Below are 20,514 nucleotides of genomic sequence, written 5' to 3'. Positions count from 1 at the left end.
CACACCTTTACAGAGATTGTGTATTACATTCACCCATTCACACACACATTCACACACCTTTACAGAGATTGTGCGTTACATTCACCCATTCATTCACACACATTCACACACCTTTACAGAGATTGTGCGTTACATTCACCCATTCATTCACACACATTCACACACCTTTACAGAGATTGTGCGTTACATTCACCCATTCGTTCACACACATTCACACACCTTTACATAGATTGTGCATTACACATTCACACACACACGCTAACCAATCACATTAATTCAGTTGTTCATGAGATGATGCGTATGATGATAAGAGCGCCCCTCACTTCACACAGGGGTGATTTTTACATGTTTACTGGAGCGGTGCTGTACTGAGTCGGCAACGATCGGAATTGGAGATCCATGACCCACCCGGCTTAGGGCCGATTCATACTCCTATTTTAGAGCCGAATAAAAGTCGGTTCGGCACTGTAGAGCCTACAATTTGACGTCATTTGAGGTTCGGGGGGGCGGGTACCGTCCTAAAGTCGGCTCTTCGGTGCTACTGAAAATTTCTGACGAGCCGAAATCATTTCGGCACTACAGCGCCTAAACAGCGGTAAAATAGGAGTATGAATCGGCCCTTAGTCTAAGCTTTGCATAGCCGGGCCGGCTATGCAATACCCGCTGTACTCGTGTCAGAGTACCGTATACCCTTATGGGTCTGTAACTAAGAGAGTGTACAAATGGGTCCATTTGGTTCCATTTGTGCACTCTCAGAGTTAAAGTAACATTGATTTTACAATATACTGTACATGGCGGTCCCAGACATAGAAATAGGTACTTGAGGGAGTTCCAGGGCGTCCCTAGTTATAGGATCCAAATGGACCCTTATTGGTCTGTAACTCAGAGAGTGTACAAATGGACCCGAACGGGGCCTTTTCGTTCCATTTGTTTCAGAGTTACATTAACAGTGGTTTTACAATATAAATTGAGGTACCAGAGATATAGAAATGCCATTAAATGCGGGTCCATAGCCTATAATGCTTGTGAAACTGGGGGTCCATGAAATGAATATGTTTCAGGAATAACTTTTCTTATCAGGGGCACTGCCATATTGTCTTCAAATGGGGGGTCCGCGGCCTAATAGATGTGGATTTGGGGGTCCTTGACATGAAAAGGTTTGGGAAGCAGTGATTTAGGAGAGCTAGATAGAGTGGTCTCAGTACATATGATGGTGCAGTTTGCAGGGCAGTGTTGCATTTAGATATAATGGTCTCAGGACATATGATGGTGCAGTTTGCAGGGCAGTGTTGCATTTCAACCTTGGTGCTTTGTCCCTGAGAGAGAAGAACATTCTATTAATATCACATTACCTCCATTATACTGCACACCCTGACTGGGCTAGTATTATTAGTATTAGCATTATTATTAGTAGTAGTAGTATTAGTAGTAGTAGTAGTAGTATTAGTAGTAGTATTAGTATTAGTATTATTATTATTATTATTATTATTATTATTATTATTAGTAGTAGTAGTAGTAGTAGTAGTAGTAGTAGTAGTAGTAGTAGTAGTAGTACATTATTATTATTATCATTATAAATAATAATTAGTATTATTGCCATCACCTGGGTGGGTGTCACTTTCTCCACGTTAAGCTGTGTATGTTGTGTTCAACAACACAGCCATGCAAAAATAACACTGACAGCTATGAGGTGGCGAAAGCTTGCACTGATGAAAATAGGGCTCTTAGTCCCCTAATAGTTGGCTTTCCATGTTGTAAAGTTGGCTTTCTGTCGTAAAGCTCTCTCATTGTATCTTTTCCTGCATGATGCGTTTTTATAAGCCTTTTAAAATAACATGATAAATATAGTGTACAGTACCAATGACACTTAGGGTTCCATTTTCGTCACCGCTAAACACCTTATCCCTAAACTTCTTTGCCTTTTTTATTTTTACTATTTTGCAACACATTTTTGAATAGTTCAAATGGCCAGTCTACAAGCTCACAACGTGTCAATGTAGATTGGCTAGTTGAACTATTAAAAAATGTTTTTCAAAATAGTAAAAGAAATAAAAGGCAAAGAAGCTTGGAATAAGGGGTTTAGCGGTGACGGAAATGGAGCCCTTTAGCCCCTCAGACCCATACTGCAGTACTGACTCCACTGTGAGGGTCCATGTCTCTGCCCCATACAGCAGCACTGACTCCACTGTGAGGGTCCATGTCTCGGCCCCATACAACAGTACTGACTCCACTGTGAGGGTCCATGTCTCGGCCCCAGTACTGACTCCACTGTGAGGGTGAATGTCTCTGCCCCATACTGCAGTACTGACTCCACTGTGAGGGTCCTGCATGTCTCTGCCCCATACAGCAGTACTGACTCCACTGTGAGGGTCCATGTCTCTGCCCCATACAGCAGTACTGACTCCACTGTGAGGGTCCATGTCTCGGCCCCATACAGCAGTACTGACTCCACTGTGAGGGTCCATGTCTCTGCCCCATACAGCAGTACTGACTCCACTGTGAGGGTCCATGTCTCGGCCCCATACAGCAGTACTGACTCCACTGTGAGGGTCCATGTCTCGGCCCCATACAGCAGTACTGACTCCACTGTGAGGGTCCATGTCTCTGCCCCATACTGCAGTACTGACTCCACTGTGAGGGTCCATGTCTCTGCCCCATACAGCAGTACTGACTCCACTGTGAGGGTCCATGTCTCGGCCCCATACAGCAGTACTGACTCCCACTGTGAGGGTCCATGTCTCGGCCCCATACAGCAGTACTGACTCCACTGTGAGGGTCCATGTCTCGGCCCCATACAGCAGTACTGACTCCACTGTGAGGGTCCATGTCTCGGACCCATACAGCAGTACTGACTCCACTGTGAGGGTCCATGTCTCTGCCCCATACTGCAGTACTGACTCCACTGTGAGGGTCCATGTCTCGGCCCCAGTACTGACTCCACTGTGAGGGTCCATGTCTCTGCCCCATACTGCAGTACTGACTCCACTGTGAGGGTCCATGTCTCGGCCCCATACAGCAGTACTGACTCCACTGTGAGGGTCCATGTCTCGGCCCCATACAGCAGTACTGACTCCACTGTGAGGGTCCATGTCTCAGCCCCATACAGCAGTACTGACTCCACAGTATGCTATATGAACAGCAGCCTCTTAAGGTCTTCTCCCATAATGTAATTTCCACACTCTAGTCTCCTCATTCCTTACAAGGCTTTCCAGGCAAGTGCTCTCCGAACCTTCACGATACCGAACAACGTTAAATGACATTAAACTCACTTTGTCACTCACTTTGCCACTCAATTTGCCATTCACTTATATCTATCTTATCTATAACTACCTTATCTAGCTTTTATAGCCTGCAGCAAATGTACACCTAATACTACACATTGCACGCAGGGACGTGCTCACATAGGGCCTGATTCTTCAAAAACGAAATGCGCCAGAGTGTAACGGTGGCGGAAACGGATATCGTATTTATCCGTCCGATCATCCTACGTTGAGAGGACGTGTTATTCAGGGAAGCTGGTGTAATCACTTCATTTGTGCGGATCGCCGAGTGTATCCTTTCCGCATTTTTCCCAAGCGATTCGCCTGGTGTCGCCTGGTTATTTGGAACATCCACGCCCATTCTACACCATATAAGGGCAACAGGAAATCTCGAAATACGTCATCATAGCCTGCACAGAGGATTTCAATTCTATACAACAGCGCGATGAGCTTGTAGAGTAGTTAATTTTGACAGGATGAATGCACTGCAGGGTTATAAAAAAAGAAAGGCGCCCTGCAAAAGTAAAGAGATATCCGATACTTTTTTTTAATCAGAGCTGCATTGATTCATTCGGGGAATAGATTAATATCATCTCACTGTCAGCTGTCTGAATGCATATAGTGGAGAATGGATTTGTTCTGAGCATGGACATGTAGGCATAGCTATTTAGAATTTCAACCATATACAGCGGGTAGCCTATATCCTCTTTGTCAGATGTAAGTGCATGGTTCATTTCATGATGTCCTCATATTAAAATGATTCGCGGGAGTCGGGACACTTGGCAAACTTGATTGATCTCATGATGAGATCAATGTAGTAGCCTACAGCCTACACAGCTACAACGTTGCCCATATTATAATGAATTACGGTGAGCTGGCTTAAAACTGACTGGCCAAATTGCACGCGCTGATGCCATAATGTGGATTTATAGGGCTAATTAGCCCTCGTGACTGCTGTCTGTCTGTCAGACCGGCATGTCTGTGAACCAGAATGTCAGTCGGGCCGGGCCGTGTTCTGTCCTGGCCGGGCTCACCGCGCCGTTATATTAATTTTCCAATGTAAATTTCACCCAGATTGGACTCGGTTCAGCGGCAGCATGCTGCTGTCCGCCACACACACACACACACACACACACACACACACACACACACACACACACACACACACACACACACACACACACACCGACAGTCAAGAGAACTGACTCACTAAACAATACAGTCACTAACACACACTAAACAACGTTAGATTCGTACAGTGCAAAATGCAGATAAGTGTAGGCCTATGTTCTTATTATAATTGTGAGTTTGTTTTTTAACATGCGCGAGAGCCGATCTACAAGCTCACAACGCTTGCACTGCGAGTAGCCTAGAGAAGGCTGTCAAGTGAGCAGCGCAATCGCGCATGGCATGCTATATAAATATCCTAATAAATAAATAAAAAGGTGTCGGGGCTTGCAGGGGCAGTTTCCTTATGGGACTCTATAGGCTAACTTGCCTCTAGAATGCATATGCATTTAGGCATACAAGTGCACTTGGCTTTTATATATATATATATATTATATATATATATATCGTTTTTTTATGTGCTGATCGACCAATATGTTGGGGACACATGCCTACATATTTTATCTGAGATTTGGGGACTATTTATTGATTCAGCATGAAGACTAAAGCCTTCTGAATAAATCTATATATGCAAGTGTATGCTTCCGCAAATTTCTCCGCCACCTAAAGAGGTGGCGGAGGATTTAGCGGAGTTGCCGATCAACCAAAGTCAGCGTCAAGTTCACGGCCATTTCCATGAATTCCAAATTAATGTGGGAAATCCACGTAAATGCCTTTCCGCTAGCGTCACGTCAATATATAAGCGGAAGCGCGTTGAAGAATCAGGCCCATAGACACCAAAGGGGGCTTCAGCTCCTGCCCTTTTACCCGTCTGAAAAACAACTGCCCTCTCCAGACCAACGAATGCAGCATTATCCAAATGGTGAAATAAATGCAAATGCCACTCCTTTCCTCTCCATGCCATGCCATTAGGCAGCATTCAGGAGAATTGTTTTTTTCTCCGAAGTCTCCTGAACTTGAACACAGCATTTTGCGTTGAACAAATTTGTCTATTAATCCATGTTGTTACACCTGCATCTCCACTAGCTAAAGAGTGCTGGGTGGGTTGTGCCCCGAAAATAGCTGATCTACAAGCTTACCTGTATATTATCTAGCATAGCCTATAGTTAACCTATACTAATCATACAGTTAACCTACTAACCATAATGTTAGCGACTACCTTATCTATAGCTATAACTCAGTGGTTTTTAACCCCTTTCATTAAAAGTCCCATTATTTATTTGGCATTTGAGCCACGGGCGGACCGCCATAATTTGGATGAGACAAAAAAACAAACAAAACAGACATAACATTTTGTTATGTTGGATATACGATCTTGTCCACAATTCAAGAGTTGACCCATTTTGAGCGGGAACCCCTTTTGGTGTTAGCATTATGTTATGCTTTAGCTATTGAAAAATGGCAGATCTACAAGCTCATAGCTGCATAGAGCAGGACAAAATGGGGTAAAGATCTATAAGGGTCCATTTGGTTATACAAACTATCTCCATCATTTTAGCTGGGCCTTGGGGACCACCTGGAACCCCCTCAAGGACCACTGGTGGTCCCCGGACCACTGGTCGGAAAAGCACTGGCTTCACTAGTTATAGGCTATACTAGAGCTTATAGTTAACCTACTAAACCCAGATGTTAGCTTTAACCTGATATAGCTTATCTAACCTATTAAAGCTGACAATGTAAACATGATATCATCCTTATCAACCATAATAGGAAATTAGGTTATATTTCATCATAAATGTAATCATGATGCGAACCAATATCATATCATCCATGGATTATTATATGAATGTAAACATGATACGCGGGGAGATTGCAATACAATCATAGCGGCTACATATAATCACATATCAACCATAAATATTTAATATTATCATAAAATGCTACTATTAAACGTGCTCTATTAGGGACACACAGTCCTTCATGCATGGTTTAAAATGGATGCATAACATTGTTTATTATTATAATTATTAGCTAACGGTTATAACGGTTTAAAATTAATGCATGTGTGTTGAGTCTCTGCACACTGACAGCATCGATTCTATAAAAGGGGTGAGAAAAGCCCCCCCCCCCCCCCCCCCCCCCCCCCCCCACAGATATCGCTCGTTTATAAATGAACACAAAAGATAATGTGCGTGCGTGTGGTCTTCTCGCGCATCGCGTGCGTGCGTGCGTGCGTGTGAACGGAATGCAAGCATGTGTGAATGTGTGAATGCAGGCGGACGGTGCGGTATAGCTCCTACCTGCTGCCGCTGACCAGACATGGTGTGTCCGCTAGCTTTGTTCCACAACACGGTCACATCCAGGGACGGACGGACGGACCGACGGATGGATGGATGGTGTTGTTGCGAGGGAGAGATGATGATGAGAGAGAGACACAGACACAGACACAGACTGAGGGGGAGAGGTAGAGAGAGAGAGAGAGAGAGAGAGAGAGAGGGGGGGGACGGACGGGTGGTGGGGGGGGGGGGGGAGAGAGAGAGAGAGAGAGAGAGAGGGGGGGGGGGACCCGGGGGAGAGAGAGAGGGGACTGGGGGGGAGAGAGAGAGAGAGAGGGGGGGGGGGGGGACCCGGGGGAGAGAGAGAGGGGGAGAGAGAGAGAGAGGGAGAGAGAGAGAGAGAGAGGGCGACACACACACACACACACACACACACACACACACACACACACACACACACACACACACACACACACACACACACACACACACACACACACACATGCAGTGGTGGCTCCTAATTGTTTATTATTTATTATTACTATAGTCCTTACCTGTTGTGAGATATTCCCCCCCCCCCTTGTGGCCGTGAAGGGTACTGCGCCCGGGTGCGTTTGTAATTGACTAATACATTAATTAATAATCATTAATGTGTCAAATCGAAAAAAGGGCTTCGTTACGCCCTCCATATGCATATGGTCAATGCCTGTGTGGGAGTGATTGGTGCAGGCAGTAAGGAGTTACGGCACTGTTTCTGACAGACACACACACAGACACACACACACACACACAACACACACGGACAGACATTCAGTTAATTATAGTATGATTCTTATTATTATTATTATTATTATTATTATTATTATTATTATTATTTTGGGGGATCCCTTTCTCTCCATATACTGTACACGTTTACCCCTTTTTTTTAACTTTCTTTATAGGATGATTTCCTGTTTTATTTTTTAGCCTATATTTGTAAGTCTCTAAATCTGATGAATTGAAAATGGAGGACCTTGATGTAAACAAGTGTTTTGTCATCATCATCATCATCATCATCATCATCATCATCATCAGATATGAGGTTTAAGCCCTCATTTTCAATGTAGCCGAGGTTACAATACACAAAATACAGTAAAAAACAATACATCAAACATTATAGATCACATGTCACATGCAGGTTTCGATCTCAAAGTCAAGTTTTTGTATTGACGTGTGCTTTCATTTGAAATGTAGTAATAAATGTACCCATTCTGCACACATCACTGTGAAATACTGTGTATATTGTACTCATTCTGCACACATCACTGTGAAATACTGTGTAGAAATGTACCCATTTCTGCACACATCACTGTGAAATACTGTGTAGAAATGTACCCATTCTGCAAACATCACTGTGAAATACTGTGTAGAAATGTACCCCATTCTGCACACATCACTGTGAAATACTGTGTAGAAATGTACCCATTCTGCACACATCACTGTGAAATACTGTGTAGAAATGTACCCATTATGCACACATCACTGTGAAATACTGTGTAGAAATGTACCCCATTCTGCACACATCACTGAGAAATACTGTGTAGAAAATGTACCCATTCTGCACACATCACTGTGAAATACTGTGTAGAAATGTACTCATTCTGCACACATCACTGTGAAATATACTGTGAAATGTACCCATTCTGCACACATTACTGTGAAATATACTGTGAAATGTACTCATTCTGCACACATCACTGTGAAATACTGTGTAGAAATGTACTCATTCTGCACACATCACTGTGAAATATACTGTGAAATGTACCCATTCTGCACACATTACTGTGAAATATACTGTGAAATGTACCCATTCTGCACACATTACTGTGAAATATACTGTGAAATGTACCCATTCTGCACACACCACTGTGAAATATACTGTGAAATGTACCCATTCTGCACACATTACTGTGAAATATACTGTGAAATGTACTCATTCTGCACACATCACTGTGAAATACTGTGTAGAAAATGTACCCATTCTGCACACATCACTGAGAAATACTGTGTAGAAAATGTACCCATTCTGCACACATCACTGTGAAATACTGTGTAGAAATGTACTCATTCTGCACACATCACTGTGAAATACTGTGTAGAAATGTACTCATTCTGCACACATCACTGTGAAATACTGTGTAGAAATGTACCCATTCTGCACACATTACTGTGAAATATACTGTGAAATGTACCCATTCTGCACACATCACTGTGAAATACTGTGTAGAAATGTACCCATTTTGTACACATCACTGTGAAATACTGTGTAGAAATGTACTCATTCTGCACACATCACTGATGAAATACTGTGTAGAAATGTACCCATTTTGTACACATCACTGTGGAAATACTGTGTAGAAATGTACCCATTCTGCACACATCACTGTGAAATACTGTGTAGAAATGTACTCATTCTGCACACATTACTGAGAAATACTGTGTAGAAATGTACCCATTCTGCACACATCACTGTGAAATACTGTGTAGAAATGTACCCATTCTGCACACATCACTGTGAAATACTGTGTAGAAATGTACTCATTCTGCACACATCAGTGTGAAATACTGTGTAGAAATGTACCCATTCTGCACACATCACTGTGAAATACTGTGTAGAAATTTACTCATTCGGCTCACATCACTGTGAAATACTGCGTAGAAATGTACTCATTCTGCACACATCACTGTGAAATACTGCGTAGAAATGTACTCATTCTGCACATAAACTGCACACTACTGTGAAATATAAAAAAAAACTTCTACCAATTCCAATCAGCTCATAATATAGTCGCTTCTTTCGGGGCTTAATGCTTTCATAGACCTGGCAACACCAGCCGTGGCTTTGTTTGCTTGTTTCTCGCGGGACGTGGCAACCCTGACCTTGTACGCTAGCAGTAATGGAGTCTCAGTGACAATGAGACGGAAATAGCTCCGTCAGGTTTGTTTACCTTTTAACATTTATACTTATTAATTCACCCGCCTCTCGCTGTAACCAAACGCTCCGTGACGTCTCGGGGGTTTTAATCTAACGGGTTTTTAATGTTTTGTACGCCTGGGGTTTTTCATTTAAGTCCAGTTTATTGTTAGTAGGAGTAAAACAGCAAAAATGCTGCCTGCTGCTCAGCATTAGCATTAGCCTGCTGTGCTAGCTTAGCACAGTGTGGTTCCCATTAAACTTTCTCATGGACCCCCAAAATGATGCTCATTAGCCTTGCGGACCCCGATGTGAAAATATATGCCAAGGAGGACACCCCAAAAGAGTAGCATTGTATGGATCTAGCAGTGATTTTAAACCGTTTTTCATTTGAAGGGCCCCCAGGTTTGACATGAATTAAGGCTACGGACCCCCCCCATTTAATGGCATTTCTATCTCTGGACCCCCCATTTTTATTGTAAAAATCAATGTTAATTGAACTCTGAGAGCGTACAAATGGAACCACTAGGGTCCATTTTGGTTCCATTTGTACACTCTGAGTTACAGACAATTGACAATTTAGGCATTTAGCAGACGCTCTTAATCCAGAGCGATTTACATTAAGCAAGAACAAAAAAGCATGGGAATACATCACATAAAAAGCAGACCCATTATGATCCATTTGGTTCCATTTGTACTCTCAGAGTTACAGACCCATTTGGTTCCATTTGTACACTCTCAGAGTTACAGACCCATAAGGGTCCATTTGTACACTCTCAGAATTACAGACCCATAAGGGTCCATTTGTACACTCTCAGAGTTACAGACCCATAAGGGGTCCATTTCCTAAATATCATTTATCTGTGGACCCCCCTGGAACTCCCTCCAGGACCCCTAGGGGTCCCCAGACCCCACTTTGGGAACCAGTGGCCTAGCATTCATGTGCTGTTTGTTGTTTCCTGAATGAGTCCAGGTTTGAATTAATACAAATTAAATCACAATATTTGTTTATGTGTTAATGAATGCACTGTGGTGGTTCTGCTAGCATTAACCCCAGGTTCGGCTCAAACCAGGGGTTCAATTCATTTCGCTCCTATATGCATGCAATGCCACCAAAATGTGGAACGCCCTACCTTTCCCTTTTTACATCCTTTATGATGAATTCCTGTTCTGTTCTTTGACTATATAGAAGTGTCTATTTGTACAGTCCCTCCTGAGGGCTCTGGAGTCAAAGCCGCCAAGGACCCTGGAGTAAACCAGTGTAAATGCTTTATCATGGTGTCGTCCACCAAAGTCATAGTTTTTTGTGTTGACTTGTGCTTTCGTTTGAAATGTACCCATTCTGCATACTGTGAAATTACATTTTCAATCAATCAATTAATTCTGAAGCATAGTGTGTGGGACACAGTGTATGAACATAATGTTGAGGTCCAAAACTGAAGCATATTTTTATCATCATTGGATATTCTCTAATTGTGTAGACTTCTTGTATAATTAACAGTAATGTACAACCACAGTCTGATACTGTTGTACTGACCAGTACAACCACAGTCTGATACTGTTGTACTGACCGGTACAACCACAGTCTGATACTGTTGTACTGACCGGTACAACCACAGTCTGATTACTGTTGTACTGACCCGGTACAACCACAGTCTGATACTGTTGTACTGACCGGTACAACCACAGTCTGATACTGTTGTACTGACCAGTACAACCACAGTCTGATACTGTTGTACTGACCGGTACAGCCACAGTCTGATACTGTTGTACTGACCGGTACAACCACAGTCTGATACTGTTGTACTGACCGGTACAACCACAGTCTGATGCTGTTGTACTGACCAGTACAACCACAGTCAGATACTGTTGTCCTGACCAGCATGTGGCCAATCACAGCACATCTTTTCCGGGACTACTTGGACCCGAACATGCGCTCTGTGACGCACGCTCATGTTTCCGCGTTTATATGTCTATATGCTGACCAGTACAACCACAGTCTGATACTGTTGTCTTGTCTGTCTGTCTGTAGGTCTGACCTGACAACAGTAACGTTGACTCCCTACCGCCGCCTAGTGATTAACACAAACGCTACAAGACCTGGACTCCCTGCTTCCCCCTAGTGGATTAACACAACACCTGCAGGACCTGCTGACTCCACAGTGCCTCCTGCTGGTTGGGATGCCTAACAGAAGACCACACACTGTCACTATGTTGTGTACACAAACTACACACTAAACCAGCCCTGAACTACAAAACCTCCTTCCAACAAATCTGGACTACAAATCCCACACATCTGAACTACAAACCCCCCACACACAGACACATATCTGGACTACAATTCCCACACATCTGCACTGCTGTGTGGCTGAGCTCTAGCACAGAGGTGAAAGGTAACTTAAGTACATTTATTTATTATAATAATAATATTACTACTTTTCTGTCGGGAGGAAACTACCTAACTCCATTTTTGAGGTATTTTCTTTTTTTTTGCATTGTGTTGGTTAAATCTTTTTTTTTTAACCAATAGTTCACCAATAGCTCACAACGCATCGCGCTGCGACGCGTTGTGAGCTTGTAGATCAGCTATTTTCAGCATGTAACCAAGTGTAAAATGACTTATACTGGATCTCTTGTCCACTAGTCCCTTCCTAACATTTAGTCTAGTTTTTATCTGTTGACAAAATTGTCAACATATTCAGTCTTAGTTTTAGTCATCATAGCTTAGTTGTCATTTAGTTTCCATTTAGTTTTCGTCAGTGGAAAAAAGGTAGTCGACGAACATTCTTCGTCTTGGTTTTCAGTCGATGAAAACAACACTGGACCAATCAAAACGGGTCTGTCTACTCTGTAGCAAACAATGAGTGACGTTCATTCTCGTTCCACAGCGGACGGCCAGACTTCCAGCACCTAGACGACGACGACGACAACAGGAAGGATGTACTGCCTCCAGTGGTTGCTGCCGGTACTGCTGATCCCCAAGCCTCTGAACCCGGCGCTGTGGTTCAACCACTCCATGTTTATGGGATTCTACCTGCTCAGCTTCCTGCTGGAGAGGAAGCCCTGCACTATCTGTGCTCTGGTGAGTTGACTCAACCCTGTACTATGTGTGCTCTGGTGAGTTGACTCAACCCTGTACTCTATGTGCTCTGGTGAGTTGACTCAACCCTGTATTATGTGTTCTCTGGTGAGTTGACTCAACCCTGTATTATAATGTGCTCTGGTGAGTTGACTCAACCCTGTATTATATGTGCTCTGGTATGTTGACTCAACCCTGTACTATAATGTGCTCTGGTATGTTGACTCAACCCTGTACTATAATGTGCTCTGGTGAGTTGACTCAACCCTGTATTATATGACTCTGGTACGTTGACTCAACCCTGTATTATATGTGCTTCTCTGGAGTTGACTCAACCCTGTATTATATGACTCTGGTACGTTGACTCAACCCTGTACTATAATGTTCTCTGGTGAGTTGACTCAACCCTGTATTATATGACTCTGGTACGTTGACTCAACCCTGTACTATAATGTTCTCTGGTGAGTTGACTCAAACCTGTATTATAGACCGATTCCGTACCGGTTTCATGGTCGCAGCCTACGTATTTCCTGTAGGCGGACTCGACGTAGCTGCGGGGGTAAAACCCTCACCAGGCGCACATCTTCCACTACAGTGAACGGCAGAGTGACTGATGTTAGTTTGCCTCAAACTTTACTCCTTTACCTGCTTTTTTACTAACACTAACATTACAAAGATGCCCAGAACATCGAGATGAACCTGTGTAGTTTATGGCTGCTCCAACAGTAGTGGCAACATAACAAATAAAATAAAACGGAATGTCTAATATCCACCGCGATGGCTGAGACCAGAGCCATTGAGTAATGGTTGAGACAAAGCAGTGAAGAATCCTGCAAGATACATAATTTCAGTCTTACCCAATACCCAATCTTTCTGTTTTATGAACACAAGGCTGCTGTATTTTATACCTCATACTAAGCATTTAAAGTATGAGGTATAAAGTACAGCAGCCTTGTGTTAATAAAACAGAAATATTTGGTATTGGGTAAGACTGGCGTTATGTATCTTTCACTGCTTTGTCTCAACCATTGCTCAATGGCTCTGGTCTCAGCCATCGCGGTGGATATTAGACATTCCGTTTTATTTTATTTGTTATGTTGCCACTACTGTTGGAGCAGCCATAAACTACACAGGTTCATCTCGATGTTCTGGGCATCTTTGTAATGTTAGTGTTAGTAAAAAAGCAGGTAAAGGAGTAAAGTTTGAGGCAAACTAACATCAGTCACTCTGCCGTTCACTGTAGTGGAAGATGTGCGCCTGGTGAGGGTTTTACCCCCGCAGCTACGTCGAGTCCGCCTACAGGAAATACGTAGGCTGCGACCATGAAACCGGTACGGAATCGGTCTATATGTGCTCTGGTGAGTTGACTCAACCCTGTATTATATGACTCTGGTACGTTGACTCAACCCTGTACTATAATGTGCTCTGGTGAGTTGACTCAACCCTGTATTATATGACTCTGGTGAGTTGACTCAACCCTGTACTATAATGTGCTCTGGTGAGTTGACTCAACCCTGTATTATATGACTCTGGTGAGTTGACTCAACCCTGTACTATGTGTGCTCTGGTGAGTTGACTCAACCCTGTACTATATGTGCTCTGGTGAGTTGACTCAACCCTGTATTATATCTACAATTTACGATTTACAATGTTGGCATTTAGCAGACGCTCTTAATGCAGAGCGATTTACAGCAAGCAAGAACTAAACGCATGGCAATACATAAAAGTAGTCATCATGAATCATATGTAAGCTAAGAACGTAACAGTGGTTCCACTGTTATGTGTCTATATAATGATGTCTAGTTTTCTACATAAACTGCTATCCAAGTCTACATAAGTAGATCCTTTGCATACGCCTGTAAGGTCGTCGAGGCTATAGGGCAAGTGCTACGGGCTAAGATGGAGTCTGAAGAGGTGGGTCTTCAGACGATGGTAGAAGATTGGGAGTGAGGCTGCAGTTCTGACTGTGATGGGAAGTGCATTCCATGGTTTTGGAGCCAGAAGGGAGAAGAGTTTGGGACGTGTGGAGCGTTGTTTTGTTGCCCCGGCGTTTTTAGTGAGGGTACTTCCGGCTTCCCTGCGTTGGCTGATCTGAGCACGTAAGGTTTGTGTCGAAGTGTCCTTGAGCAACCCCTAATTGCTCCTGATGTGCTGGTTGGTGCCTTGCATCGGTGTATGAATGGGTGAATGTAATGCACAATCTATGTAAAGGTGTATGAATGTGTGTGTGAATGGGTGAATGTAATGCACAATTTATGTAAAGCGCCTTGGATAAAGGTCTATATAAATGCACCATTTGGAACTCAGGCATGAAGGAAGCATGAGTTCAAGTCCGTTGCTCTCCCCAGGTTGGCGGAGGGTGTGTAGAGCCCAGGATCACATTAGATGATTGACACAGGGGTGAAAAATGGGTTACAAAATCGTGGGATAAAAAATTATATTAAAAAAATAAAATAAAAAATGCACCATTTACCTTTTTGCACTTTCACAGTAGCAACTGCAAAGCTAAAAAGTAAACCCATCTGAAAATATGTTGTCTCAGGGACCTCGCCAGACGCAAAGATATGCGTTAAAAACGTATTTTCAAGTGCCGCGGCTCTACGAGCTTGTAGATCTGCTATTCTTTTCAACAGCTCAAAGTATAACGACATGCTTGTTGTTCTGTTCTCTAGGTGTTCCTGGCAGCTCTCTTCCTGTTGTGCTACAGCTGTTGGGGAAACTGTTTCCTGTACCACTGTCCCGACGCCAGTCTGCCCGCTGTCTCACCCCACCCAGCTGTCGTTGGCACCTAGAGACAGACAGGTACCCGTCTCACCCCACCCAGCTGTCGTTGGCACCTAGAGACAGACAGACAGGTACATTATACTGTCTGCTGTCTCACCCCATAATCCTTCAAAATAAGAGCTCTCGGGTGCCGGAAAGACATGGTCGCTCGCTTTTACTCTGAAACCCACGACCCGGAAACAATCCGGTAAAAAAAAGTTTGCTTTACATTGCTAGCTTACATTGCTATCGTTTTAATTTATCCCATATATGATCCGAAAAGCGTTCATATTTTGAACAGAAATGAAGCGCCAGTATATTGTCAGATCAAAAGTTGGAGAGCGCCCTGGATTAGGAGAGACGAGGCATTCTTTCCGCCGCGCTAACATGCAAGTCAACGGGAAAATAAAGAATTCAGAATATTCTTCTCTCGCCCCGGTATCATTGAGGATGCGCTAGGATGTCTACACACGTCCTATGGATGGAAACGGTTAAATGCCTTGATAACTAAATGTTCTGATGTTTTATTTATTTTTAGTTGACCTTTATTTAATCAAAGACGTCCCTCAGTGCAATATGGTCACAACGTACAAAAACAATAACATTTTACATGAGGTGAAATCTAGTGATTGTGTTCACTAAGGCGGAGAATAAAATCCGCACTCTCAGTTGTAGTAAGTTGAGTTGAGCGTTGCCTTTTCCCTTGCCTTTTCACTAAAGGCAACCATTTACACTGGCTACCTAAATCTAGTCTGAATCAGATCTGTGCCACATCAAGACTGGAATCCGATTTGTTTAAACAAGTCTAAATGCAGACAGGTCACCAACGGGGTCACATGATGGAATCAGATTTTTTCTTTCTCCAATGTGATTTGAGACGTACATTCAGAGGTGGTTTCAAATCCGAAATCGGATCCAAATCTGATTTCAGGAGATCTGTCTCAATCTGAATGCAACAACCTGATCTTGGCGCCAGCATTCATATCGTGCATTGCCATGGTTTTATCGCGCGTAACACTTACTTTGAAGAGCCAGATATCCGTAAACGCGTGTTACAAATTAATGACAAAATGCTGTGTGTGCCGGTTGTTTTCTCGGTCGGTGGTGAAGAATCCTGACCGCGAGTATCACAGCGCCTGCTGTCGGCCGTTGAAAAACCTTGTTTTCACCAGAAACGACATTCATTGCGCCAATTTGGAGATACAGGCATTTGAACGCAGACCATTGAATGCAAGTGAAAGCGCGCCGCGCGCATCTTCAAAATGGCCACGGCCACTGTCCCACTTGGACACTGTGGACGAACGGCAGCTAACGATATGATCGGATCAAAACACGGATTAAAGAACATAAACCCCTGGATAACGTAGCTACGGTTCTGTCAGGCTAGACGATTGATTTAACACCGTTTTCTACGGTTGTGGTGGGCTGCGTGTTAACATCAGATTCCATGTGACTTCACTAAATGTCCCAATGTGTTCACAGGTCTGGCTGGGAGGAGGAGGAGGAGGGGAGAGACCGGATGGGGAGAAAGAGAGAGAGAGAGAGAGACATGGACTGTGTGTGAGGAGAGGAGGAGAGAGAGTGAGAGCGCCACCATGCTGTGAGAGGGGGGAGTGACCGTGGATGAGGAGGAGGAGACACTGCCAGCGCTGTAAGGACAACTGTAGAAGACATCCTGTTACCATGGTGATCACACAAAAAACTGGGGGGTCCTTGAGGGGGTCCGGGGACCCTTGAGGGGGTCTGGGGACCCCCACAGGTCCTTGAGGGGGTCCGGTCCTTGTGGGGAGGGAGTTCCAGGGGGTCCCCAGCTAAATGATAACAAGCAACCTAATGGACCCTTATTGGTCTGTAACTCAAGAGAGTGTACAAATGGAACCAGACGGACCCACATTCGTACACCCTCTGAGTGAAATTAACATTGATTTTACGATATAAAATAAAATGTGGTTCCAAAAGAAGGAAATGCCATTAAATGGGGGTCCGTATAGCCTGCTGCCTGTCAAACTGGGGGATCATGAATCCATGATCCATGAAATTAAAATGGTTGAAGAGGCGTAGAAATCTTCTCTTATGGGGGTCCCTGGCAAGGCTGGCATGTCTCTTCAAATGGGGGGTCCGTGGGATGACAAGTATATCCATTTGGGGGTCCTTGATATGAAAAGGTTTGGAACAATAATGATCACACTGACCGGTTGATGGACAGGAGGGGGGGGGGGACTCAACTTCAGTGATGTCATGTTGTAGTTTTCGGTGGTCAAACCTCTTCACTGAAAACTACAACATGACATCACTGAAGTCGAGCGGATGTGCTGTTGAAAGGCACGCTGCGTCGCTGCCGCTCGAGTGACTCGCTGGCCAAACACAGCGCGTCTTTTTCTTCTCCCCTGTGGACGTTATCAATTCAATCCAAAAGGAGCTTTATTTTATTGGCATGATTGAGAAAACAAACGTTTATATCGATTGGCTGATCATTGGCCTACCGAACGTCACCTTGCGTTACGCACGCCCAGAGCCATAGAGTAAGACAGTTACGACAACTTTGTTCACTTCATGGGGCTTCAGTCCAATGGAGGCTCTCCTACATAGACTTCTATTGGCATCAGTCCAATGGAGGCTCTCCTACATAGACTTCTATTGGCATCAGTCCAATGGAGGCTCTCCTACATAGACTTCTATTGGCTTCAGTCCAATGGAGGCTCTCCTACATAGACTTCTATTGGCTTCAGTCCAATGGAGGCTCTCCTACATAGACTTCTATTGGCTTCAGTCCAATGGAGGCTCTCCTACATAGACTTCTATTGACGAAGAGTGACAAAGTCCTGGACCGGAAGTTGGCAGAAATGCACTGGACTCAGGGCAACAGCACAGCTTTAATGATCTTGAATCCCTTTATTATAACATTACAGACACTTTAGTTGTTAAGGCCTATTCATAGTCTGGATTTTCGGTGGTCAGCTCACCACCGCTCCGGTGGTGAGCTGAGCACCGGAGCTGAAATAACGTTGAGCGGTGGTGAGTAAAAACAGAGAGAAGGGCTGGAGCGGTGGCGGTGGTTTGCTCTTCACCGCGGCTGGTGACGTCATGTTGTAGTTCGGTGGTCACCTCACCGAAAATCCAGACTATGTATGAGCCTTTACTGTACAATACTTTACAACAGTTGTCATGTTGCACACATGCCTAAAATAGCTCTTATTTGTGCTCGCCCTCGTTGAAAACAATGTATTTCAAACTCCAGCTTGTCACTCTCCTCCAGGCTGCATGAACAGAGCTCGAGCACTCCGTTTTCTGCCCCCTCAATGTCGTAACTCTCTTTCTCTATGGCTCTGCGCACGCCAAAGCTTAATTGCAATGTTTCCACAACAAGCTTTGTACCTCCTCTGGAGATACACGCGCGGCCTTTCTAGGTCTGCACCAGTGGTTTTCAACCCTTTTCATATCAAGGTCCAATCATTTATTCAGCATTTGAGCCACAGAACCACCGTTTGATGACATTTAGCCTCTCAGACCCATTTGAGCCACGGACCACCATTTGATGACATTTAGCCTCTCAGACCCATTTGAGCCACGGACCACCGTTTGATGACATTTAGCCTCTCAGACCCATTTGAGACACGGACCACCATTTGATGACATTTAGCCTCTCAGACCCATTTGAGCCACGGAATCACCGTTTGATGACATTTAGCCTCTCAGACCCATTTGAGACACGGACCACCATTTGATGACATTTAGCCTCTCAGACCCATCTGAGCCACGGACCACCATCAGATGACATTTAGCCTCTCAGACCCATCTGAGCCACGGACCACCATCTGATAACATTTAGCCTCTCAGACCCATTTGAGCCACGGGCCACCGTTTGACGAGACCGCAAATCTTAGCTGAGTTTGTTCCATGCTGTATTGATGTCGGTACCATTAGGAGAGAGAACGCAGGCAAACGTTGATCAAAATAACAATTATTCTATATTCTCTAATTGCGTAGACTTCTTCTATCATTTTTACACTCAAGAGTTAAAGATCTAATAAATAAGGGTCCATTTGGTTACCAACTCTCCCATCATTATAGCTGGGGACCACCTGGAACCCCCTCAAGGTCCCCGGACCACTGGTTGAGAACCACTGGTCTATACCACAACACGGGCACACACACACGCACACACACACACACGTGTCTGGTGTTGCCTCGTCCCAACAACATCCCTCCTCTCTCCTCCCCGTTGTCGTGGAAACCATCAACCGTGCAACCCGATTGGTGTGTGTGTGTTTTTCCTGTGCATGAGGGAGGCGGGGTTTCATTGTTTTTTTCTTTTGTTCCCTGTTTTATTTTTGTTTTTTTGTGTTGATTTTTATTCACATGCTGAAAGTTTCCAAAGGGGTTAGGTGTGTGTGTGTGTGTGTGTGTGTGTGTGTGTGTGTGTCTCTGTGTGTGTCTGTGTGGCGCGCACACACACACTGTGCGTGTGGCGCGACTGTGTAGTTCTTGGTTAATATGGGTTTGGAACATAAAGAAAGTATTATTTTTTTTGAGGACAAAGTCATGGAGTGTATAAAGCTGATCCTGGTTCAGAAGACGACCACGTCCTCCTGGTGGTCACAATGCTGTACTTCACTTCAATTCAGACCCGAGACCACATTCTGCAACATGTCTTCTAACAGTATATGACAAAATAACCTACGGTATGTTTCAAAAGTCAGAGGTTCATCTCAACACTGTTTCATGTCAAGGACCTCCCAACAAATATGGACCCCCACCCCCAAAAGCAAAGATCTTTTGTTAAAAACGTTCACTGTGAAAGAATATTATGTTCAAAGATTTGTGCCACGTTTTCACGATAAAAAAAAAAAGGGCAGATCTACAAGCTTGTAGCTTGTATGATCTGCTATTTTTCAACAGCTAAAGTTTAAAATAATTGTTAAATTGCTATGAGGTGACACAGATGTGTCCTCAGGTCTAAATAGGTTAAAACGGTGTTTGTCAAACTCGGTGGACCACTCGAATTGCTATGGATTTGGCCCGAGGACCTAGATTTGGCCCACGGACCTACATTTGGCCCACGGACGTATACATTTGGCCCGAGGACCTAGATTTGGCCCACGGACCTACATTTGA

General features: G+C 44.0%; 1 protein-coding gene across 2 annotated transcripts; it reads left to right on the top strand.

Annotated features, from left to right (window-relative positions):
- Window positions 1–9,511: 9,511 nt before the first annotated feature.
- blcap (bladder cancer associated protein) lies at window positions 9,512–19,255 on the top strand. Of its 2 annotated transcripts, none has more exons than XR_014570688.1 (5): window positions 9,512–9,581; window positions 11,590–11,950; window positions 12,446–12,639; window positions 15,309–15,491; window positions 16,882–19,255. XR_014570688.1 is itself a non-coding variant. In XM_083789178.1 (5 exons), exons 3-4 carry the CDS (start codon window positions 12,496–12,498, stop codon window positions 15,426–15,428), a joined length of 264 nt encoding a protein of 87 aa, XP_083645304.1. In that variant the 5' UTR covers window positions 9,512–9,581; window positions 11,590–11,950; window positions 12,446–12,495; the 3' UTR covers window positions 15,429–15,438; window positions 16,882–19,255. The 2 variants fall into 2 exon arrangements, 1 of the variants encoding a protein (XP_083645304.1); XM_083789178.1 differs by having other exon boundaries at window positions 15,309–15,438.
- Window positions 19,256–20,514: the final 1,259 nt, after the last annotated feature.

Source organism: Protomyctophum parallelum (assembly GCF_964188405.1).
Source record: "Protomyctophum parallelum genome assembly, chromosome: 18".
NCBI lineage: Eukaryota > Metazoa > Chordata > Actinopteri > Myctophiformes > Myctophidae > Protomyctophum > Protomyctophum parallelum.
The sequence above is the reverse complement of the archived record's forward strand: the minus strand, read 5'-3'. Positions and strand labels throughout refer to the sequence as shown.